The sequence below is a fragment of the Haemorhous mexicanus genome, chromosome 14 (genome assembly GCF_027477595.1).
Source record: "Haemorhous mexicanus isolate bHaeMex1 chromosome 14, bHaeMex1.pri, whole genome shotgun sequence".
In the NCBI taxonomy this organism is placed as follows: domain Eukaryota; kingdom Metazoa; phylum Chordata; class Aves; order Passeriformes; family Fringillidae; genus Haemorhous; species Haemorhous mexicanus.
This window is the reverse complement of record NC_082354.1, coordinates 2,508,644-2,533,188: the sequence shown is the minus strand read 5'-3', so window position 1 is coordinate 2,533,188 and position 24,545 is coordinate 2,508,644. Positions and strand designations below refer to the sequence as shown.

At 49.3% G+C, this 24,545-nt stretch overlaps 1 protein-coding gene across 2 annotated transcripts in view; it reads right to left on the bottom strand.

Annotated features, from left to right (window-relative positions):
* Positions 1–24,545, bottom strand: part of ARHGEF9 (Cdc42 guanine nucleotide exchange factor 9) — a 202,913-nt gene that overhangs the window by 161,363 nt on the left and 17,005 nt on the right. For both annotated transcript variants that reach the window (XM_059858909.1, XM_059858908.1), the window contains exons 2-4: positions 15,585–18,310; positions 9,607–9,754; positions 6,710–6,819 (exon numbers count right to left, since the gene is read on the bottom strand). In XM_059858909.1, the coding sequence (XP_059714892.1) occupies positions 6,710–6,819; positions 9,607–9,754; positions 15,585–18,242 (2,916 nt within the window). In that variant the 5' untranslated portion in view covers positions 18,243–18,310. The remainder of the gene's footprint in view (positions 1–6,709; positions 6,820–9,606; positions 9,755–15,584; positions 18,311–24,545) is intronic.

Below are 24,545 nucleotides of genomic sequence, written 5' to 3'. Positions count from 1 at the left end.
AAATTTGCAGGACAAAACAGGGACAAAGTTAGAGCCTTTATTCCTGCCTTTGGTACTAGGGACAGCTTGTTACCAAATCCACTTCAGCTTCTTGAATGCCAAGGGCAGAGCAAAAGTCAGAGCAGCTGCAGTTTCCCTGTGAGCCCAAATTTTCAGGTGCCAGCACCTCAGCAGTGTGTGCAGGTGCTCTGGATTTGGGGTTTATGAACACATCCCCTCCAAACTGCATGAGGATCATCCCATTGAGCAGCTGGGGTGAACAGCAAAGGGGACAGTCCCAGATGTTCCTTCCAGGTCATCAACATAGCCAAACCAGTGCTCTGGACACTGTGGGATCACAGAGCTCCTCACAGGAGCAGGATGCTCCTGCCTCTCCAGGATCCCAGGGGAATTGCCCTGGGCCATGTCAGGCTGTGAAGCACCCAGAGCTCACCTCAGAGTCCAGGGAGCCACACACAACCACACCCCACCTTCCCCTGGTGACCTGGGTGTATCCATCCACCTTGTGGCCTAAGCAGCACTTCTGGGATGCATCTCAAACCTGATGCAGAAGCTACAGAAGACATTTTGGAGCTCTGACCTGTGCTTTTGCCTGTCCTTCCCAAATTTAGCTCCTTTTCAGCTACACACTGGTGACACCAGGGTGGCCTGGAATCAGGAGCACAGCCAGGGCTCAGGAAGCACTACAAAAGCATTTGTTCCATTATTTACTCAGGGATTTTTCATGCTACACCTACCACGGCCTTTAGTTTATTGGGAACACAGTGCACTGGGGAAGGGCAAACCACAGAGTCTATACTGCTGCCAAGCAAAATGTCATTAAGGTTTTAGCAATGCAACACAAATTGAGTTTACATTAAAGCTTCTTTTGTATAAAGCATATCCCAGAGTGAAACACGGTGACAGAGCTGAGTAATGACTTGGAGCAGAGCAATCAAGGTGGAACTACTGAGCAATAGGAAAAAGGAGCCATTCCAAAGTGCTATTTAAAGTTAGGCTGAGAGCTCCATTTGAAGTATAGAAGTGGTTATGTACAGTCACCACTGCACACAGTTAATGCCATGTAGGATGCAGTACCTACCACCTGCAGCTGCACAGAGCCACCCCGAGGTTCAATGGCACTATAAAAACCATCACCAACTGGAAGCTGAGATTCTTCTTAATAGAGACTTATACATAACTGCTGAAGGGCTCAGGAGTCTGGAACTTCAAATCTCTCTTGTGCTGCCCAGCACAGAAACCCACAACTCAAAGGTGACCGTTTGCCATTTCAAACCTCTCTTTCCTGCAAGATTCAGAGTCCCTGAAGCCCTGTTTGTCCCCAGGAGTGCTGGGGGACACCTGGGTAATGGCACTGCTGGAGCAACACCCAAGTCACCAGGGGTTATGGCCCCCAGCCCTGCTCTGCACAAAACCACAGCACTTCTGAATGATTTTCTAAACACCCAGCAGCCCTGCCTATTATTAGCATAGGGGATGTTAAAGAAACTCCTCTCATGCAAAGTTTCCAGTCTAGCTAATTAACAGTGGCTTCCTCCAGCGTATAAATTTGGGCTTTAGTCCTTTGTACACAAGTGTGGTGGTCCCAGGATGAGATGAGAATCTTGACTCCATATTTCAGAAGGCTGATTTATTATTTCATTATATATATTATATTAAAAGAAAATGCTATACTAAAACTATACTAAAAGAATAGAGAGGAAAAGGATTTCATCAGAAGGCTAAAAAAGAAAGGAATGGAATGATAATAAAATCTTGTGACTGCTCACAGCCTCAACACAGGTGGCTGTCACTGGTCATCAAGTAAAAACAATTCCACGTGCTGGGTAAACAATTCTCCAAACCACATTCCAAAACATGAAGAAGCTGAAGCTTCCCAGCTTCTCAGGAGAAAAGATCCTGGCAAAAGGATTTTTCAGAAAACATGTCTGTGACACACAAGTACACAGGGCAGGAAGGGAGGGAAGGAGCAGAGGACAGGAATGGCTGCAGTCATCTTTAAAGGCTGGAAATTAGACAGAGAGAATTAACACACACGGACAGGAGGCTTCCAGAGCAGGGTAAGGGTGGCAATACCTCTCATTTCTAGTTCCAGGCTTCCTGCTGTGTGCTTTGCACTGCTCCCCATGGCAGTCCCTGGGGAGGGAGCCCAGAGCAGGCCCATGCATGCGAGAGGGATGCAAATGGGCTCAGGCCTGAGCTGCAGCTCACACTCAGCTCTGCCTGCTCTGCCCAGCTGCCAGACCCAGCACATCAGACACAGCTCAGGTGCTGAAAAGGCTGCAGTGCTGCAGCCAGGGGTGCAGGGACCCTGCCTGGGCACTCCTCATGCAGACACATGGGGCTGGATCACAGCACTGCAATATTCTGAAGCTCAATCCCTGTTTCCCCCTCAAATGAGCAAGCCAATTTTGACTTATTTGAACAACAGCACACTGAGTTTTTCAGAACTTGCAAAAAACATTTATAAATGGCTAAATATATTTAAAAAAAAAACTCCATAAAGACTTCAGAGCACTGCTAAGTAGAGCAACTGAATAGTTTTATCAAGATATAAAGCAGCCCTGCCCAAAATATATGGCTCAGACAAACCCTGCCAGCAGAAATACTCAATGTTTAAGATGAGGGAAGAGAGATTCAATGAGGATTTGTTTTCCTGGCAGCCCTCCATACGTGCACATAAACCTCTTGTAGCACCACACTGATATTTAAACTAATTAGCACCAGGAAAGCCTCAGGACTGTGCTTTTCTCCCAGCCTGTTCCCAGGGACACAGGGGCTCCAAAATCTGGCTGTGATCACATCCCAGGATGCTGCAGCCCAGGAGCCCCAGCACAGCCCCCTTCCTGCCCAAGTACACAGGAACACAGGGCAGGACACTTGGCAGAGGGAAAAAAATCCCCCCTCTGCCCAAACTGCCCACTCAGCACTATGTGAGAGGATAAAAATAGCAGGCAGGAGAGCTGGCCCTGAATATCAAGCAGCATTCTCACCCAAATCAACTTCCCCTTCACTCTGTTCTCCTGCAGGCTGCACGTTGCCTGAATTTCCTATTCCTCATAAACACAGGCAGTGGGGATTTAGCTCTGGGGAGCTGCAGACTGGCACATCCACCATCATTGCTCTGGCAACCCCCCCACCAGGCCTGGAAAGAGCTCCTGACTTCCAAAGGAGAAGGGACAGGCTGGGGGCTGGGTTTTGTGAATATTCAACACCTCTGCACAGCAGGCCTGCCTATTATTAGAATAGGGGATGTCAAAGAAGCTCCTCTCATGCAAAGTTTCCAGTCTAGCTAATTAACAGTGACTTCCTCCAGTGTATAAATTTGGGCTTTAGTCCCTTGTACACAAGTACACAGGGCAGGAAGGGAGGGAAGGAGAAGAGGACAGGAATGGCTGCAGTCATCTTTAAAGGCTGGAAATTAAAACTCTCAGGTAAGAGAGAGAATTAACACACACTGAGAAGAGGCTTCCTGTTCCAGAAGGGCTGAATCTCCCTTCTTTTAAAAAAAGACTGGATGTGGCACTCAGTGCCATGGTTTAGTTGAGGTGGTGTCAGGGCATGGGTTGGACTCAGTGATCTTAAAAGATCTTCCATCCTGGTGGTTCTGTGATTCCTCCTGGAGCACATCCCCAGAGCACCTGTCTGGAAAAGGTGAGATGATTTTGACTGGGCAGCTAAGAAGAAGCAAAGAGTTCCCTCAAAGGGGCAGCAGAGGCCAGTGATTTGGGTCAGGGTGGGACTGTCACCCTCTGCCTCTGACACTCAGACCATCAAACATCTCCCAGCACTGCTCTGGGGCTGCAGAAGGGAACTCACTGCTCCCCTTGCTCCAAGGACCAGCCACATCCCAGCTGGCAGGACTTGCCTGAGGGGAAATCAGAGGCAGGAGAGATACTGAGGGTCCTGTCAGGGCAGCCTTGCAGGGCACTCTGAGATCTCTGCTGCAGCAAAGCCTGCACTTCAGGGCACCTTGAGGTCTCCTGCAGGTTGGTCCTGATTGTGCCAAACTGCTCCCATAAAAGCAAAGGCTTTAAGGGACCTAAGTGCTAAACCAAAATGCTCTGCACATAAAGTGCTTCAACACAGAGTCTTCTCCAGGCTGAAGAGTGTGCTCTGGGAAAAAAAATTAAAGACTGAAAACTGTTAAAAGTCTGACCTTATTTATTTTTACTTGCTTCTTAAATTAGGAGAGAAATAAAAAAAAATATTGCATGGCTTCACATGTATCACCCTCCAGTGCTTCAGTTTCTTATTCCCACCTCCAAAGTGGAACAATAACCTTATCTACTCCATAAAAAACTTCTCCAGCTTGTGCCCAGATTTCAGACACTCTTTCTTGGAAGTGTAAATCCCTCCTTTCTGCACTGCTCTGCCACCTCCCTGGTGTCAGCTGTCAATGAAAGCACCTGACCAGAGACACTCAGACCCACAAATCTCACCCCAATACACATTTGCCAGAGCAGAAACTTCTTTCTGGCCAAGAGGTGATGTGCAGCCCTGTAGATCTTCATTGAGCTTGGGGCAGAGGTGATAGCAGATTTTTTTTTCCAGCACTGCTGTTGTGAACCACATTTCTGTATCCTGCTCCTGCAGCACTTGCACAGCACCTCTGGTTTATAAACCAAAGGTTTCAGAGCTGCCTGCTTGCCAGGATTTAAAAAGAAGCTGAACAGACCTCCCTAAAGCCAATTCTCTGCCTCAGGGGGGCACATGGCATGGCCATGTCTGAGCCAAACAGCACCCACAGATCTCTGGGGGCATGAGCAGCTCACTTCCCTTTCCAGCTCCACATCCCTCCCAACCATCACCACAGGAGAAGCAGTTTCTTAGCTAACCTTTCCCAAACTTCAGCAGGGTGTTTGTTTGCTGAGGTTTCAGTTTTCCACAGCTTCTCTAAGGGTCTCTGATGCAATCTAGGCTCTGTTTGAAATCTGAAACAGGCCTGGCTTTAGGATGCTCAAGGCACAGATAACTCAGGAGCAATTTTGTGTCAAAACAGCAGCTTGGCTTCCAGGAGGGCCTCCAGGACAGCTATGAAAGCTGCAAGGCTCCTCTTAAAGGATTAATAGTGATTAACTAAGGTGTAATAAAGTGACTAATTAAGGACCAAATCCATCGATGCACTGGTCAGTACCAGACCCTGAACAGGGACACAGCTCATGGATAACACACCTGAGACACTCCAAGGCAGCCCCTGCACACTGCACAACAGGATATTTCACTGCTCTGCAGTCACCTGCCTTTATCCTGGCCCCAAGGACAAACAGCTTTATTGGACAGGGATCATTTCATCTTCCAGGAAAACTTTGTTCAAAGCTTTAGATGTTCAGCTTGTCTGAAACCAGAACAGCTTTCCTGAGTTGAAAGGAGCAGTTCATGTCTCAGCAGCGAGATAGGACCCAAAGGGAAGGAAGAGAAAAAGAAGAGCTGAACTCCTTGTCTATCTCTCCTCTGCCTTTGTACCTCAGCCCACAAAAACTCAGCAAAGAAAACAGAAGTGATGCAAGATGGAATCCCAGAAAGTCAAAAGTGACCAAAAATCCAGCAGTCCATCCCTGCACGTGTTCCCTGGAAAACAACACCCAACACAAGGAGGGTGGAGAAGTCAGCATCACTCACTGCCAACTTCCTGTGATGGAAAAGCACAGAGGCCAAGAACCCCTGGAAATGACATTTCAGGAAGGCAGCTCATCAAATACCAAAGGGGAAAGGAATACAAGAAAGGTCTGGTGAGGAAGGACAGCAGTGGGGTGGGAAAGAGCCACAGAGACACAAGAGAAGGTCAGTTCCCCTCTCCACTCCAGCAGGGAAATTCCTGGCTCCCAGACCATCCTTTGTTCCTGTGCCCTAGAGGAACAACAAGAGCTAAACTTCTTCTGCCATACTTAGTAGAAAACTGCCTGCATCACACTGCAGGCTGGGAAATCTGCTGGGTTTGGGACAATCTGGATCTGTTGGGTACCAGTGAAACTCACACTCCTGAGCAGTACAAATCCAAAAAAAGACCATGAAAAAAACCAAAGTCTCCAGACCTCAAACACAGGGCACAGGGGAAAAAAAAAAAAAAAAAAAAAAAAAAAAAAAAAACAACAACCCACACCCCAAGCAAGGAAACATATCAAACAAATTATACCATTTTTGCCATCTTTTCTGATTTTTTCCCAGAGAAAAAGATGAACGTCCCCAGGCCCACAACAGCTTTTACTTCCCCCACTAGAAGCATCATTCACCAAAAAAGAAACAAGTGGATTGTGCCTATATTTGCAAAACACTTTGGGAAAGAAGCAGTGACATGAATTTGTCACCAAGATGGTGCTGGGAGCAGCACCAAACCCAAAGGACACAGGGCTAAAAAAGGAAGGAGAAAAAATAAACCCATCAAAACCAGGGAGCACATCTGAAGGCGATGAGAAACGTCACAGTTCCCTCCACCTGCAAGGAGCACTCAGCCACAGGCACAGGAGGCCCAGTGACAGCCCAACAGCCTGTGCTGCACATTGAAGGGACACTGATTCGGGGAAAAGACAATGCACCTGAGCTTCTATTGCTACAAAATAACACCAAACCAAAACCATCCCCATCTGTGGCTGAAGGACCCGGGGACTGAGGAAGCTGTTAGTCAGGCATATTGTTCTAAACACAAAGCCCAGTGCAGGCAAATCCCAGCCCTGCAGCAGGCAGGGGCATGTTCCACACAGTTCCTTACCCGACTGATCTGCAGCTTCTCAGCTCCAGGCTTGAAGAGGTTCCATCGACGGCCGCCGTTCCTGCAGTTCCCGCGCACCTTCAGGGTCTTTGAAGCCTGCTCGTTCTCAGCTGCCAGCAGAAAATCCACAGGAACAAAAAAAATAAAAAGGAATGACAAAAGATAAATGCTGTGCTTTAGCTCAGGCTGGGGGCGGAGGCTGTTCTTTTAAATGAAAGAAACAAAATTGTTTGCAAGAGACTCATTCAACCTCTCCTTTAGAAAAAAAGAGCACAGAGTATATTTAGGTGCTTTATTCAGTGCTTTTGGGATGCGAGAGAAATAGTGCAGCTTGGATACTACAAAAAGGCAGAGACAGGAGCCACATCCCAACGTGGGGTCAGCCCAACTGGGTGTGGAGCCAGGATGTTCTGCCAGGAGCTCCAGGAGCAGGAGACCCTCATCAGCCTGCACCAGTGTGCCCAGGGCAGCAGCTCCCTGGGTCCCAACTGCTCCAGCAGCAATCCCAGCTGCACACTCACCGTGGTCCATAGGTGAGTGCACCTTGGACCTTTCCAGGCCTCGGAAAAGAAACAGCTCCTCCAGTTTACACACAAACCAGAAATGGGTAAGGCCATAAAAGCTGGCTTTTTTTAAGGAAACTGGGCTGGTTCTCACCCCCAGCATTTCAGACCAAGCCCTCATAGATGCAGTTCTGCTCTAGCTTTGTGTGATACCACTCACACCAGACCCCAGCCTGGCCTTGCAGATGGCACTACACAGGCACACAGCAGCTTGTGAAAAAGAGGCAAATGAGCTCTACCTTTCCCGTCAACTGAAATTCTCAGCTCCATATCCTATCTCTCTCTTTTTTGGGGTGAAGCTGCCATACTGTATGAGACCAGAGCTTTCCCTCCCACATTTAGCAAGCTTAGATTTTAGTCCCTTCTTCCATCAGGCTCTTTACATCCCCTGGGCTGGAGGGAAGGAAACAGAGCTGAGCACCACTGGCACCCCCAGAGCAGCTGCTGGCAGAGGTACATGTGATCCAGACAGTGCACATATGTGGTACATGCACCCCCACAGGTGTTTCCAGCACCTGGAGGCTCCTCATCCCAGTCATGGACCAAGGATCTACAGAAAATAGCCACGTTCTGGAATTCTTCCCTAAAAGATGCACAATGCTCAATTTCTATCTCCTGATGTACCTCTCACTAGGCAGAGGTTTCAGACTGTGTCAGTCCTGAGGGGCTTGAAACCAGACTAAATGATTCCAGGCTTTGGGAGAGAGGACGCCCCCAAACCAAGCAGGTGGGGGCTCTGCCCTGCCCAGGCCAGAGCGCAGCAGGGCTGGGATGCTGCTGCAGGCTGCCTGGGCAGCCATCCTGATTTTCTTCCAGCATTGTTGGGAGAGAGATTGCACTGAGACCTATTTCCTCAATGCTGATGCAGGCAGCCTGCTGCTATTTTTAGCAGCCCACGTTTCACTTTGGAGACTCTTGGAGAGCCAGGCTGCAGCACGGTGCTGGTTCCAGCAGGAGGAGACGATGGATGGAGCAGCGTGCAAACAGGGAGGGCTCACTCTGAGGGGCTGTGTGACCCCCTGTGCTGGGAACCACTGCACCCAGCAGCAGAGCCATCAATTAACAGCACAGGCAGCTAATTGGCCTTGTCCTCCCCAGCTCTTCTGAACCCTGATGTGCTGCCACCATCCATCAGCTGCCTGGATCCCCAGAGTGCTCCCGAGCGATGCCAGCACAGCCTGGCAGAGCTTCCCTGCTCACCCAACACTAAATCACAGGATCCTTCGTGCCAGCAGTGGCCCTTCAGGAAATCATTTCCTTTCTCTCATTATCAATCTTTTTAATTAGGAGGTTCAGAAAATGATGTCATCTATTCAGCCATCAGCCAATTTACCTGCCAGCAAATACATTCCATGGTGCTCTCTCTGGTGTCACTGTGAGCAGGACAAATGCAGAGAGGTCATCCCAGTCTTTGGTTCATGAGACTCCTTCCTTCATCATGAAAAGTACCCAAGCACAAGAGGAAAAAACCCTTCACTTCTTGTGTTTCCAAACAAACATCAGATTTGAGTTGTGATCTCAGTATCCATCATCACTCACCACCTCCAAACAGTGAGTACTCAGTGAGTACTCACCACAGAGGATTCTTAGAGGACAGAAATCCAGGAGAAAACCGCCAAATATAAACTCACACAGCAGCTGCTGAACAGCTTTACACCTCACGTGCCTGCTCCTGTTCATCCTCTTATAACCAGATTATGGGGACTGTGTTCAGAGACATCAGAGAGAGAAAACAGCCTTATTTCATAAACACACTGTACACAAGAAGATCCTATTAGGCAGCAAGAAACTCCTCAGCATGTGGCTCTCAGAGCTCCCTCACCTGGTGTCAGGGATGTAACCAGCACGGATGCAAACCACATTCCTGTCTTTTCCACCCCTGCAGCCCTTGGCTGGCTCTGCAGCCTGGGTGACACCAAAAAAGTAAAACTGGCAGACAAGAGGCACTCACCATGGTTCTAGAGCATGGGAGAAGAGAGGAGAGAGAAGAAGAGAGAAGAAGAGAGAAGAAGAGAGAAGAAGAGAGAAGAAGAGAGAAGAAGAGAGAAGAAGAGAGAAGAAGAGAGAAGAAGAGAGAAGAAGAGAGAAGAAGAGAGAAGAAGAGAGAAGAAGAGAGAAGAAGAGAGAAGAAGAGAGAAGAAGAGAGAAGAAGAGAGAAGAAGAGAGAAGAAGAGAGAAGAAGAGAGAAGAAGAGAGAAGAAGAGAGAAGAAGAGAGAAGAAGAGAGAAGAAGAGAGAAGAAGAGAGAAGAAGAGAGAAGAAGAGAGAAGAAGAGAGAAGAAGAGAGAAGAAGAGAAGAAGAAGAGAGAAGAAGAGACGAGAGAAGAGCACTCACCACGCCTGCGGAGCAGGTGCTGCATGCGCCCGCCCAGCTGGTCCAGCCCCATGGGGGTGCTCTGCGAGAGCGGCTCCGAGCGGCAGCGCTCCACCAGCGCCTTGAAGGGCTCTGCCTGCGGAGACGGCTGCGCAGGGGGAGACGTCGGCTGCCAAGAGAAGGGGCACAGGACAGTTTTATCAACAGCACTCAAATCTCAGGCAAAGCAAGCACAGGACATACAATAATACACAGAAGTACCACAGCACAGCTCGCTGCAGTCTGCACCTGGTGATTTTCTGACCGCTGGCCCTGGTGTGCAGCCCCCATTGCAGGGGGCTCAGACCTTGGACAGCTTTGAGCCCAACACTTCCAGTGGCACTGAGTGTCCCAGGAACTTCTGGGAGTGACCCTGATGGAGACCCCCTTGCTGCTCTGCATTTTGGGGGTAAAGCTGCTCTCCCATTCCAGAGCCCCAGCAGGAGCAGACACAGGGAAGGAATTAGCTGGTGCTGAGGATCCCACACCAGCAAGGCCTGGCTGCTTCCAAGGAGCAGCAAAGAGCAGCCAAACAGGTTGGCAGCTCACTGATGGCAACAGCTAACCAGACATGTCCTTGCATCTACAGCCTACAAAATATTTACTTGAATAAAACAGTTGCAATTGATTGAAGCACCCATAAAATGGTCAAATACCTCAGTTATACCTTAATGCTTGGTAACACTAATCCAAAGAATCAGCATTTACAGCTAAGTGGGGAAAAATGTTGGTGTTTTCCTCACTCCAACTTTTATTATTCTATTCCAGGAGGAAAAATTCCTGAAAATGACAACTGTACCGTGACATTTTGCAGAATTGAATGTTCTTTTTAAAAACATCACAATTCAAATTCCTACTTTTCATTTTATTCTCTGTGACATGTGACACCATGGAAGCCTTGTGTATAATCTTAAGAGTCAAGAAATCAGAAGAAAAATCATTTGAAAAAGGTCAAGGGAAGCAAACAGGAGGTGTTCCTCTCCAAGAGGTTTCTAGGCTCAATCACAGACACATCTGTCACACTTCCAGGAGCCTGCTAATAACTGGGTGCCTGGGATGGCTTGGTGGATCCATACTCAAGACTCCAGCAGCTCATTTTCACTGATGTGCTGTTATTTTCATTTACAGATGAAGAACAAAGCAGACAGGCTGTAATTACCCCAGAAGAAAGCTGCGGATGAATTAAGGCTCCATCTCCCAGCACCAGCATCATATCCAGTGAGCCAGTACACTTCTCTTGGCTGGAAAGCAGCTGGGAGGGAGTAAAAGCCAAAGAAAACCTTCCATCCAGGGAATTTTCAACACAGAGTCCCTCTAGCATAAGGCCAGCAAGGCCCAGAGGTGCCCCTTCCCATCCCTACTCTGACGCCCTGGTTTCACTTTTGAAGCTGGGAATGGGATGAAGGAAAGACACAGCATGTGTTTAAAGAAAACATGTGGAAATCTGAATTATCCATGTGTTCCATGGCTGGCTCTATATACATGCAAAGCCTATCAGCTTTGCAAACTCAACCTGCCTTTCCCTGATGATGTTAAAAATACGCTTCCCAAAAAACCCTACCCCACTACAGACAGCACTAAATATAGGCTTTAATTCAAGATTTTGCTAGCACCTCCTGGTTATTATGAATACAAGAATCTGCACAGCTTGAAGACAGGCTTTAGAGGTTTTGTCTCCTCTAAAAATAAAATGATTGTCAGACACAACCATATTAAAAGCCATAAATACCCAAAATCTTCATTCTGCAAGTAAATTGCACCTCGCTGCAGACATGAATACAGCACTCTTTTGGCAACAGCAAGATTTAGAAAGTGAAGTACTAATTCTTAATTTGGAAGGACTATAAAGTCTTTTGTTACAGCAGGCTGAGACACAACCCAGAAGCTGAATAACCAGGAGATGAAGAAAGCTCTGAAGATCATCTCTCCCAGATACTGTTTCCTGGTCAGTGTCATTCAGCAGTGGGAGGAAAGGGATAAATCCACTCAGCAATCCCATCTCTGCAGGTCCTCCCACAATGAACCAATCTCAAGCCAAAAGTCACTGTGGGCATCACCTGCAATTTCTCCACAAACACAGATAAAAAAGGGAACTTTTCCTTTGTGAAAAGGCACTTGGAGCTGCACTAAAGCCAAACCCCAAAGCTGTGGGAGGATCTGAGCTCTGCCCCAGCTATCAGGCAGCAGATCTGCAAACCCACCCCCTGGCATGCGCACATGCAGGCAAATCAGCAATGCTGCGCTTCCAGTCGGACCCACCGCAGCGAGAGGCTCCTGCTTTCCCACACGGAGCACTGATGGCACAGGAACCCAAACAACCTCCTGAGGCCCTGACAGCACCCATATCCATGTGGGCCACTCGGAGCAGCAGCACACTCTGCACCAAGGACAGCCTTTGTGGCAGTGGGACAGTCTGGATCCGAGGCCAGGACTCGGAGGAACAACCTCAACACCTGCTCCGGGGAAACATCTGCAGTGACTCAGGAGTTTGAGCACACGGCCCCTTACAGAGCCCTGAAAGCAAAGCCAGCATCCCATCAGCCTGGCACTTCATCCTATGGGACACACAGCTTTTGCCAAGGCTGACAAGCCTGTAGAAATCTCATTTGCACACTTCTGGCAATCCTAATTCCCCCAGAGAACAGCCTCACAAACCCAACTGGGGACTGGTGCAGAACAGCCAGAAGCAAGCTGCAGCCTGCAAACCCTTTGGAGATAAAATTCTGAGCCCCAAGGAAAAGATTTGGCTTTCTGGTCCATCAGAATAACCTCATATTTCCCAAGCAAGCCAGCAGAGGGCACAGAAAGACTGCAGTGAAAGCCTCTGCTCTGTCACTGCGAGGGAGACACGAGCCCAGAGGCTCCGAGATGCTCCTGGTCACGGCCCTGGGACAAGCAGGGACCTCACCCTATCTCTCTGCCAGAAATAAACCTGACACTTGCTTCTGGGTCCTCAAAACCCCAAACTGATACCTGAAATATGAATTCAGTTGCCCATTTTGCAGCCTTTCCTCATGGAACTCCAAAGGAGGTATCAAATCACCCACAAACCCCATCCATGGACACACCAGCCAGTCTGGAACCCTGATGGAAGGCTGGAATTGCAAAATACATGGTATCAAAGCTGCCTTCCATCTAAACATCTTCTCAAGCTACTGGAAATGCTCAAAGACAACTCCTGGGGCTATGCCTGACCTCCTGCAGCAGCAGTTTCTCTACTGGGATGCTGAGGTGTTTTTAGAGGTTGGAGGAGGATAATTCACTTCAGCTGAGTCATGGAAAATGAAACTGTCCAAAACCTAGTGAAACCTCCATGTCATCTTTTACTCCATGTCTCATGTCTCAGAACAAGCATGGCACTGTGACTCCAGAGCTGCAGCAGCATGAATGGAGTAATGCATTTCCCAGTGACAATTTGTTTTGACCTCTACTGTTCTTCCAATTCTTCAAAACATTTTATCTCCACTGTTTCACAAGTTCCCAGAACACATGAGAATTTGGGATGGGTCTGAAAACAACTATCAGGGATGTGCTTTTCTACTTTTCTGCATCTGCTTTTGTTAAATGTTGCTGCAATGTATTTCCTTTAAAGCATCAGAATCAAATCCTATCAAACTGCTTGCCTACATCAACATTCAGCTCCTGCCCAAAGACATTTGAATTTTAAAAGACAAGACCAGGAAAGCAAAAACCAGGTGCATTAATTGCAGATAACTAAACAGATTTACTTACTGACAGAACCAATGTACAGATCATCCCCTAAATCCCACTCCAGCATCCCTTGTGCTGCACCAGCCTCCGTTTCTCACACCCTCTCCCCACAGGAGCCTCTGTGGGAACAGGCACTTTTATGCTTTTCTTGGGGTAATGTTTAAGTTGTTTGGGAAATGCTTTCTGCCCCACTCTGCTCACACACTGTAAAACTGCTGGGAACTTGCTCAGAGCAGCTGGCCTGGCCAAGCCACCCTGTCCTGGCAGCACCTTCTCCTGCCTGTGGTTGAGCACTCCCCTTGAAATACAAATCCTACAGTTCATCAGAGCAGCCTGGAGTGGAGGCAGCAGGGCCAGTGACTGTCCTGAGAAACAGGTGCCAGCAAAGAGAAGGACTGAGCCCTAAAACAATAAGAGGCTGCAGTTTGCTGCTGCTGTCACGCTCAGGCTGAAGTTACTCCTCTTCCATGTTTATTTTCGGTAAAGTGTTTCAGAGTGCCGCTCCCTGATGGGAGATAGGCGAGCAAATCCCTGGGGTATCTCAGGTCATTTGTTACTGGAGCAGCTGCCAGACTCTCCAAGGCTGTTCCTGCCCAGGAGATCCCTCCTTCAGCCTCCCTTTGCTCTGGGTTTGGTGGCACCACCCGATGGCCATGCACTGCCAAACCTGCAGCGGGAGTTCCTGGGGTGCAGGAGGTGTCCAGAATCCAGGAGGGGCTGTGTGCTTTCCCTGCCCTCTGCTCCAGCCCCTGCCCGGGAGGCAGCCAGCCCTCCCTGCCAGAGGAAGCCTCAGCAGCCCAGAGGCCGTGTGCTAATCGCCACGCTCCACGGGAACTCGGGGGAGGTTTCCTTGCAGTTATCTCAAGCACCATATTTAAGTTTCTTGGTCATGTTAGAAAGCTGCAACAGCTGAGCTGGGACTTAGGGCATCTCCTGCTCACACAGCTGAGCTGGGAGAGCGCTGGGATTGTGGCCTGAGAGCTCTGGGACCAGACAGGCAGGCCCTGCCCTCCCAGCAGGGATATGGCTGCTCTGGGAAGTCTCCTGGTATTTCCCTCTGCTCCACTCCATCCTTCCATGCCACTCTCATCTTGCTCCTGCCCAGAATACTTTCAGCTTGGTCCCTGTGAAGGGATATCAAACCACAGCTTTCTTAAGCTCCTCCTAAAAATGTTTCTTCCAGAAACCCCAAGAAGTGATGACCAACCACTACTCACTCCTCTGGAGTGCCTGGGATTACACAGAGAGCTTCTGTAACTCTTTGTATTACACAGAAACAGGGAAAAACAAAACCAGGAATAACTAACAATACTGCTGCCTGTTTTAGCTGCAAGTCAGAAGTTCAGATTTTTTCCCCCAGCATTTCTAATCTGCTGCCAATTTTCAAACACTTCCCCTCTTGGCTCAGAAGTTACTGAGACCCCTTTTCCAACAGGCAACAGTGTCACCACCTCTGGAATATCTCTCATCTGTTCAAACCCAACAGGAAAAGAGAAAGTTTCTTCACAAATCAACCTTATTTTTCTATCTGTCACCTTGAAAAAAGAAAAAAAGTCCTCATTCCAGCCTCAGCTAACCAGCAGGTACCCCAAAGAGCCCTAAAGCTGGGCTTCATGCTGGCTCCACAGGGCTTCTGAGGTTTCATAGCAATAAGCTGGACAAGGCAGATTTGTAACACCCAGAACCTAGCTGAAAATGCAATGTCCACTTACATGTTCTGAGGATTTTAAGGGCTTTGAAAGACTTGCTTGTACCAGACAGGAACGTCCTGCCATGACTGGAGCCACTAGCATTGCCCACCTCTCATTCATCACCCACCCCATCACTCCTACAACTCTTTAAGGCAAAGAATCACAGAGGTCAAAGTGCAATTGCTGAATTCTGTTTGCCCACGGCACACTTAAAAATCTCCGTTTTTAAAACCCCTCTTCTTAGGAGCTTCTACTTCCAATGAACCTAAATGCAGAGAGGAAAAAAACTAAAGCTAGTGTCTAGGAATACATAAACTGCTACACCCTCTTCAAGAGACGCTGATACACACGAAAGGTCTTAGGAGAAGCAGCTCTGGAGGTTAAAGAGCTCAGACTCAGACTGATCTAAGAGCTGTGTCTGCTACCACTATTCACAGAACAACCCCCTTAGCTGCAAATCCCAATGAGGGATGCAAAAAAATGCTTTCAAGTGCAAACCAGCTTCTGGAGATGTACAACAGTGTGGTCTTATTGGAAACCTTACAAAGCTGCTCCTACCTTTCCATTTTTGAGGCGTCCAGAAGCAACAATCCTCGAGACGTGCACCTGGAAGGGCCTGCACTCCGTGCTGCAGTCAAACTCTTCCACTCTGTCCATGATTTCCACAGAGTTTTGTTCCACAAATGAAGTGGTTCCCCGCTTTTTAATGCGGCCACCGGGCTGTTCCAAACCCTGCCTTCTCACTGTGGAACACTTTAAAAAAGTCACTACAGAAAAGTCCACATCAGCAACTGCAGAACAGCCCATGTCCGCAGCATCCAGAATATTCTCAGGAATGTTGTGAGAAGGTGGCAGGTCCCTGCACGCGACCTTACTCTTCTCCAGAGTACTGACAGTGTCTTGGATCTCTTCAGTCACAGCTGCCTGGGGAAGGTGGATCAGAGCCTCAGGTGCTGCAGAGAAGTCACCATTGGCAGCTGGGGAATGGTCCAAGTCCACAGCACCCAGTTTATTCACAGAAAGATCAGGAGAAGGTGGCACATCCCTGGCCACAACCTGTGATGTCTCTGGAGTACTGCCCAGGTCCTGAATCCCTAGCTCACTTCCCAGCAAGTCTTGCAAAGGCAGCTCAGGGTTTCTCAAGTCCTGATTATCCAGTTCTGTCCTTGAAATTTCCTGAGCCGCAGCTGGAGATGGATCCATGTCTTTAACAATCGCTGGGGCATAAGCCACATCCTCAGTATCAAGTTTAGTCAGTGATGTCTGTGGAAGGTGGGCCTGAGCCTCAGTCACTGCAGGAAAGGCACCATCAGCAGCTGGAGAGGAGCCCAGGCCTGCAGCATCCAGATTACTGACAGGAAGACTGGGAGAAGGTGCCAGGTCCCTGCCCACGACCCTCTCCAGGGTACTGCCAGTGTCTTGAAACTCCGGCTCACTTCCAGACAAGTTTTGCAAAGGCAGCTCAGGATTTCTCAAGTCCTGATTATCCAGTTCTGTCTCTGAAAGCTCCTGAGCAACTGCAGAAGATGGATCCATGTCTTTAGCAACCATTGGGGCACAAGCCACATCTCCAGAATCAAATTTAGCTGGCGATTCTCGTGGAAGGTGAGTCTGCACTTCAGTTTCTGCAGAAAAGTCCCCACTGGCAGCTGGAGAACAGCCCAGGTCCACAGTATCCAGACTATTCACAGGAAGATCACGACAAGATGGCAGATCCCTGGCCATGTCCTGGGTCTTCTCTGCAGTAGTGCCCAGGTCCTCAATTGGTTCAGCCACAGTCATCTGTGGAAGTTCAACCAGATCCTCAGAGGGGTCTTTGCTGTTCAGTTCAGTGAAAGAGCCATCTGCAAGCTCTGCCTGGTGGGACATGGATGGCTCTGGCCCAAAGGGAGAAGGTGAGGTTTCATTAAGCCTGTCATTGCCACTGTCCAGGCCAGAGGAACCAACGCCTTTCAGCCCATCTGTGGTTTTGCAGTGCTGCAGGGACTCCTTCCCCCCCAGACTCTCAAAGCTCAGGTTCTCCCACGTGCCTGAATCCGGGGACTGCAGGCAGGCTCCCACCGTGCAGAAGGCCTTCGCGCTCTCGTTCTCAAAAACCAAGCCCTCTCTGGCGGAGGCCACGTCCTGCCTGCGGCCCCGGAAACTGCGCTGAGGCCTCTTCTCATCGGGGGAGAATGCCCTCGAGGAGCCTCGCAGCCGCCGAGCCGCCTCGGCCACGCTGGTTAAGAACCTCACAACACCCCCAAAGTGAGTGGCTTTGGCAGCACCGTTTGATTTTTTTCGCTGGCTGAGATTTTCCTCACATCTCGTATCAAAGTCAAAGTAAGAAGCGGAATGATCAGTTGTATTTTCTAAGTTCTGGAAATTGGTTTCAGCCCTTTGATCTGGGAGCTTTGAATTATCTTTGCTAGCTAATGAAATTCCTTTCAGATAGCTCCAGACATCAGAGCTCCTTCCTCTCCTGCTCTCCTGTGGGAGCACAGCACACCTCTTTTGATTGTCCCCTTCTGTAATTGCAGGACTCTTAACGTGCTCAAAATTCAAAGACTCGCTCTTCCTGGCCGGTATTCTGTGGCAGTTACCATCATTATCCTCACCGCGTAATCTGCCACTGATATCCCTGAGACATTTACTTTCAGTGGCATCAAGTTCAGGAATGCTGATGTTCAGCTCTATGTCCTCAAAAGAAGAGTCCAAATCCTCAATGTACCCCGCGTACGAGTGGCGGGAGGGCCTCCGGCCATCGCCCAGCTTCCTAACCCTGTAGACAGCTCTCTGCCCACTGCCATGAAGGTCCTCCTCAGGGTCACACATGTCCTGCACTCTGGATGCTCTCAAATCCACGTTCTTGGGTGTCCTGGAGGATCTTCCCTTTTTTGACGAGCGTACCCTGTCCATGAAGGATGGCTTTTTTAATTCTGATGCCTCAGAGGCAACTCCAAGCAGAATCATGGACTGGGGCCTGTCTTTATTCGTGGAGAGTCCTTTCCTTCGTCTGACAAAATTCCAGATCCGGCTGCCCTTGGTTGTCTTCTTATACCTGTGTGTTTCCTCCTGCTCACCGGGGATTGCGTCGCCAGAGGCGCAGTGCTCAGCACCGCAGGCCTCCAAGGCATCAGTGCTCCCTCCCTCCATGTTTCCTTGGGAAATCCTGTTGGCACATCCATTGGGAATGCTCACGGAAGCAGTACGCTGGAGGCCCTCTAGAACTTCCATTGCCCTGGCTCACAGGCTGGTTCCAGGAGTCACGGATGCATGGTCCTCAGATTGCTTTCTTCACAAGACTTTAAGGGAAAAGAACAAAGGAATGCAATTAGAGCAGAAACCTTTTAGAAGATGTATTTCTTAAAACATCACGAGTCAAACCTTATCCCGGTGGCGGTGGTGGTTTTCCCCACTGATTCCAGGGAGGCCAAAGTTTTGCTTCCAAACCATATAAATTTTAAAGCTACTTAAATCTGCTTTAAATGACTGAACACTTAGTGACCGCAAATAAACTTCCTGCACTAATAAAGTTAACACAAAGTATGCTCAGAATCCCAAGAATCACATCTTCGTTTTGCAAGCCACAGAGACTCAAAATGCATCAGAGTTCATGGCAGAAAGGAGAGAGGAAATTCCAGTCAGTGCCCCTGCACATGTCACTGTCATCTCCACCACCCCCATCTGCCAGGAACTGTCACCACGCTCCCAATAGCTCAGTCTCTCCAGGCAGCCATTCAAAGAAAAGTCAGGATGAGCCTTTTCCTGGAAGCAATGCAACTGTAAAATACTACAACATCAGAAAACTCGTGGAATATCCAAGCCAGGTTTTTCATACTGTAGCAATGGCACCAGCATTGGAAACCCTCCTGGCACTGGTCTGCTCAATGAAAGCTGCTTGGCCACCACTCAACACTACAAAAAACGTGTTCCCTCAAGTGAGTTCCAGTGGACACGATTAAAAATCCAGTTCCCCCATCCAGAGCAGCAATGGAAACCACTCTGAACCAGCTGTGGGAATACAGCTGAACTCCTGCTCAGCTCCTAAAGCTTCCCTTCCACTGGAATACATCTACCCTGTCTCGATATTACAGCTTCATGGGGCTGGACCTGCTGCTCCTGGGTTTGCTGTCTAGAAAGCAGAACTACATGCCAGGCACTCAACGGGGTTAAATTCCCTTAGCTTCCAATCCTACTCTTAGGAGGAAGAAGAAAGAAATAGTGAACCCCCCAAGACATAGGTTTGATGATGGAGAAACTCTCCATTTTCCCCCAAGCAGCAGGAAAGCCACACCAGCACTGTGAACAGGCCCAATATCTACTAAAAACATTTAAACTTGCTATTTCTGCTAAAACTAAGGTTATAAATGCAGCAGCTACTGCCCTGGGCATCTTATGGGCCTTGCATTCAGTCAAATAAGTCTGTCTCTACCTTGCCACCATGTCTGCCTCCATCAAGGGACACCATGAGACCCCCAGGGATGGCAGAGGCACCACGGAAGCAGAGCACAGCCAAGAGAAACAACCAGCATCCCTCTTTTTTATGGACAACAGTCATCTGGCTTTCCTTGAGCCCTGCCACAGGGCTTGTGCCAAGCATTTTTGGCACCAGCTGTACTTAGGGTAGCAGAAATGAGTGTTTGCTGCTCTGGTGGGCTGCCAGATGTCCATTCACTGTGCTGCCCACCCGAGGCAAGGGGGGAAATAAGAGGAAAAAGCTGATGGGCTGCTATAAAAATACAGTGACCCCTTTTCAATCCCCGGTAATTTGATTTATTGCCAACCGATCTGGATAACAAGAAACAAAGATAAAACTAACACCATGTCTTACCCCCACCCACCATGGCTCAACTTCCCCATCTTCTGAGAGGATCTACCTCCCATCAAGGGGTGCAGAAGGATTGGGAACTGGAACAGGTACGGCTGGGACATGATAGTTGTCCCTCCTTCTCATAGTTATCCCAGGTTCCGTGAGGCCTTCACAGGCCACGGCTCCTGACAAGAGAACTGCTCCTGTGTGGGGCCTCCACTTGTTACAATTTCTGCCAGGAATCAGCTCCACAAGCTACAATTCCTACCAGGAACATCCCCCTGGTCCTGTGGGGAGCCTCCAGAGGTCCCATTCCTGCCTTGTGGAGCCATCACAGGTCCCAGTCCTGTCAGGGAACCTGCTCCTGTGTGGGGCCTGCACAGGCCACAACTCCTGCCAGGGATCAACCCCTGCTCAGCACCTCATCCTCACCATCTCCACCAGCCTCAGAGCTCACAGAGCTGCTTCTCACCTTCTTTTATCTCCCCTTCACTGCTCCTGGCCATTTTTGCCATTTATTAAAGGGCAAAAAATCACCTCACCATGTGAGGTGCTGCTGCCTCTGCTCAGGGCTGTGGTGGAGACACTGGTGGCACTGCCTGTGCCCAACACAGCCCACAGTGACACAGCCCACAGAGACACAGCCTAAATCTGCACTGCCCAACAGAGCCCACAGTGACACAGCCTAAATCTGCACTGCCCAACAGAGCCCACAGAGACACAGCCTAAATCTGCACTGCCAAACACACCCCACAGGGACACAGCCTAAATCTGCACTGCCCAACACACCCCACAGGGACACAGCCTAAATCTGCACTGCCAAACATACCCCACAGTGACAAAGCATCACTGGATACAGCCAAACACACCCCACAGGGACACAGCATCACTGGATACAGCCACACACACCCCACAGGGACATAGCATCACTGGATACAGCCAAACACACCCTACAACTTCACACCTTAAATGGACACTGCCAAGTACACCCCACTCAGTTACACATCCTGAAGGAATACAGCCAAATACACCCCACAGTGACACAGCCTAAATGTGCACTGCCAAATACACCCCACAGCTGCACAACACCACTGGATACAGCCAAACACACCCCACAGTTACACATCCTAAATTCCCACTGCCAGATACAGCTCCCCAGCCCAGCCACCACTGCCACACACCCTGTGCAGTCCCCCAGCTCAGTGGGTTACCTCCAGTCACACCCCAGAGTTGCCCAGCCCAAGCACAGTGCTGAAGCTCTGCTCTAGCTGTCTCTTCCCTCAGCCTCCTGTACCCACCACCATGGAGGTTTTAAGAAAGAACCTCCTTCCCCAGGCACTTTTGGGCCTCAGCACCACCTGTCTACATTTAAGCCCTGCAGCAGAAATTCATGCTGGAGCTGTGCTGCCATGGGTCCCTGCAGAGACCACAGAAGCTTTTGTTCCCAAAAAACCAAGGGTTGAGCAGGATCTGGTGCCTGAGGAGAAGACCAGCTCCTCATTTCTCAGTCTGTCACTTTGGGATATGAGTTATTCCCAGACATTCCTGCTGCAGCTTAAAGACTAACACATTGGAATGGGTTGGAAGGAGTGGTGGGGCAAAAAAAAAGAGCACTTCAGTCCTTTCAAGTCGTGCAGCCAACTGGCAGCAAAAGACAGAAATCACAAACGGCCCTGGTTTTTTGTTTGTTTTCTCTTTCCAGTTTTATGTTTTATTGTTTTTGGCTGGGTGGATCCTGCATGAGGAAAGAAGATTCAAAGGGAAGAGGCTTGCCTGTGAAGTCTTTGGAGGGATGCTAGCACAGAGGAGACAGGCTGTTCCTCATGTGGCAGGCAAAAGAGAGCCCATAACAAGGGACAGATCCTGCACAGCTCTCCCCAGAGAAGCAACAGAATCCAGAATCACAGGGCACATGGGTGGATTTAAAATTAAATAAGGAGGGGTTGTATTTTTTTTTTTTTTAAGCAGCTTTAAAGCAGATGTAAATTAGAGCTGCCACCATGAAGCCAGACCCGAGCACTCTAAGCAGAGCGGAGAACCATTCTGTGACCAGTGCTTGGTTCTTCCTCTCCATCTCCCCTTCCACCAAAGCCTCACCTGAACCTCTCTTCATCTTCAAAACCACCTTGCTGGTGTTTAAATTCCCCCTAGTCACATCTGCAGGACAGCACACACTGAAACTGATGCCTTGAGAGGCTCCTGGAGCAGAGGCTGGGCAGAGTTGAAGGAATAAAGCAGGGATTTATTAAAAGGCCTTCACAGGTTTCACCTTGGGCAGCACAAGAGCCCAGCCAGGGCTGCACCCCAGCTGGACGAGGGTCACCAGTTCTCACACTTTTATCAGTTTTGGTCCATTTCCACATTGGGGTTAATTGTCCAATTCCAGTTCCAGGGGATGCAGTCCCATCCTCCCAGACTGCTCTCCTCAGTTCTCTGTTGTTTGCACTTTTTGGGCCTGAAGCTGCAGTGGTGTCCTTGGTTCTGGGGCTGGAAAAGGATTGTTCTGTGTGCCTGAGCTGTGAGGAGAGCTTGCAAACGCTTGATATGAAATTCAGAGTTATGAACTAATGCAGTACAGAATCTGGAAAACATGAAAACTAAAACTGAAGGCATCAAAACCAGAGGCAGACCTTGGCAAGAGCCAACTCCCAGCACAGCCTCCTCAGCACCCACAGTCCAGCACTGCCCCTAAGCCAGCTCCAGCCCCAGGACTGACACTGTCTCACCCAGAGCAAACCTCCCACCCCCGAGGCAAATTTTAGCCAGCTTCCTTCAGTGTTCCTGAGCAGGAGCCAAAATCTGCTCTGCTGCACTGCCTGCTGGAGCTGCTGAAGGCAGCACCCACCGCTCTGCAAACACCTGCAGCAGCTGCCTGGGGCAACCTGTGCCTCCCCCAGCCAAGCAGGGCAAAGGTGACTTTACCAACCAAACCACAGGGCCTTGGGGGCATTTAGGCCCATCATGACAAAATAAAATTTGAATATGGAGGAAAGCAGTCCTGAGAGTGTCAGATGAACCACTGCTCACCTTTCTGGGGTGCAGGGGAAAGAGGTTTTGAAGAAACGCTGTGGGAACAGCTATTAGTCAGAAAACTACACCACTTGTCAACCACATGTTTATTTTTCCACTTCTTGAGCTGCAGTTGCAGATGTCAAGTAGTAGCAAGTCCCCTCCCAGCAGCTGAGCTGGGACTACCATCACTTAAAGCAGGGCTTTAACCACACAATTACCTTCCACCTCTTCCACTGCCCGCAGATCACCTGAGCCTAAGGAGAGTGGCTCAGCCAAGTTTGGAGACCAAAGGCTGGTGTGTTTGCTCTCCAAAACACACAGAATCTCACCTGGAGGGGAAGATGGCTTTATAAAACTCCAGCTACCAAGCAAACACTGCCAACAGCTCCAGTGTACAGGGGCTGTGTGGGTCCCTGCCTTGCCCTGCTCTTCCCAAAGCAGCCCTTCAGTCTGAAAATTCACTTTCTTTTTCCAGGTCACTGAGGGGGATGAATATGCTGGGATTAATAAAATCCTCAGCCAAGGGCACCAGGTGTGTTACACAAACATCTGTATCTGCAGCCATGACTCCCCCTCCAAATTCTTTCCATATTTTTTGTGTTATCCCAATCTCTACGAAAGAAATAGATGCTCTGTACCTCACTCGTGGTTGCACAATATTCCCTTGGCAACAGGCTCTTCCGGCACGATACAGGTGGGAGTAAGAGCAATTTTGCTCCTTTTCAGTGTGATTTAGCAGACAGCCAGCAGAAATACAGCACAGGCCCAGGGAACACCCACTAAAGTTGACAGCTCTCAGAGACTTAAAGGACACTAAATCAGGCCCAAGCAATCAGGGCTGTCACAAGCCACCCCTCAGGGAGTGACACTTTCCATGGGCAATCTCCTGCTGCTGAGCTGCCCTACACAAGTTATCCACAAGCAGCACAAAACCAGCCTGTTTAACCAGGCTAAACCACGACACCAGGTCCAAAAGCAGAAGGGTAGCAAGACCTACTAGAAAGGAGCATCATTTAGGAAATAGAATTAGCCTGATCCAGGCTGAGTTTTCTCAAGAGACCCTAATGATGGAAAGAAACTGCTCATTTAACAGCACACACTTCAGGCTGTTTGCCAGGCAGGCACCACACGATTCCTGTAATCTTCTTCAGAATTCTGCAGGTTTTGGACAACAAACAGAAGTAACTTTTATAAAAAATGTATTTAGTGCTCTGAAGCACTAGGAGGGCACTGGCAAAGGATGCCCAGAGAAGTTGTGGCTGCCCCTGGATCCCTGGAAGTGTCCAAGGCCGAGCTGGACTGGGCTTGGAGCAGCCTGGGATAGGGGAAGGGGTCCCTGCCCATGGCAGGGTGGAATGAGATGGTTTCAAAGGTTCCTTCCAACCCAAACCATTCTGTGCTTCTAGGATCCCTTGGTGCTGTGGCATTCTGAAGCACGCATCTTCCAGGTTCCCAGCAAATGGTAAATCCCTCCTATCAAGTGACCCGAAAGAACTGTTTTGACTGGGGCCCTGAGAAACAACAAACCTTTGAAAGGAACAAAGAGGAAATTGGTGGTGGGGTTGCCCTTGGGGCAGCCTAGACAGGATCATGTGCCAGACACTGTGCTCTCCTCCACAGAGCCGCTGGCTCACAGCACCTGGAGAGACCCCAGGTTGTCCTGGAGGTTTTGGAGCCAAAGGCAGAGAGAGTCTGAGGCTCAGTGCAAAGGAGAA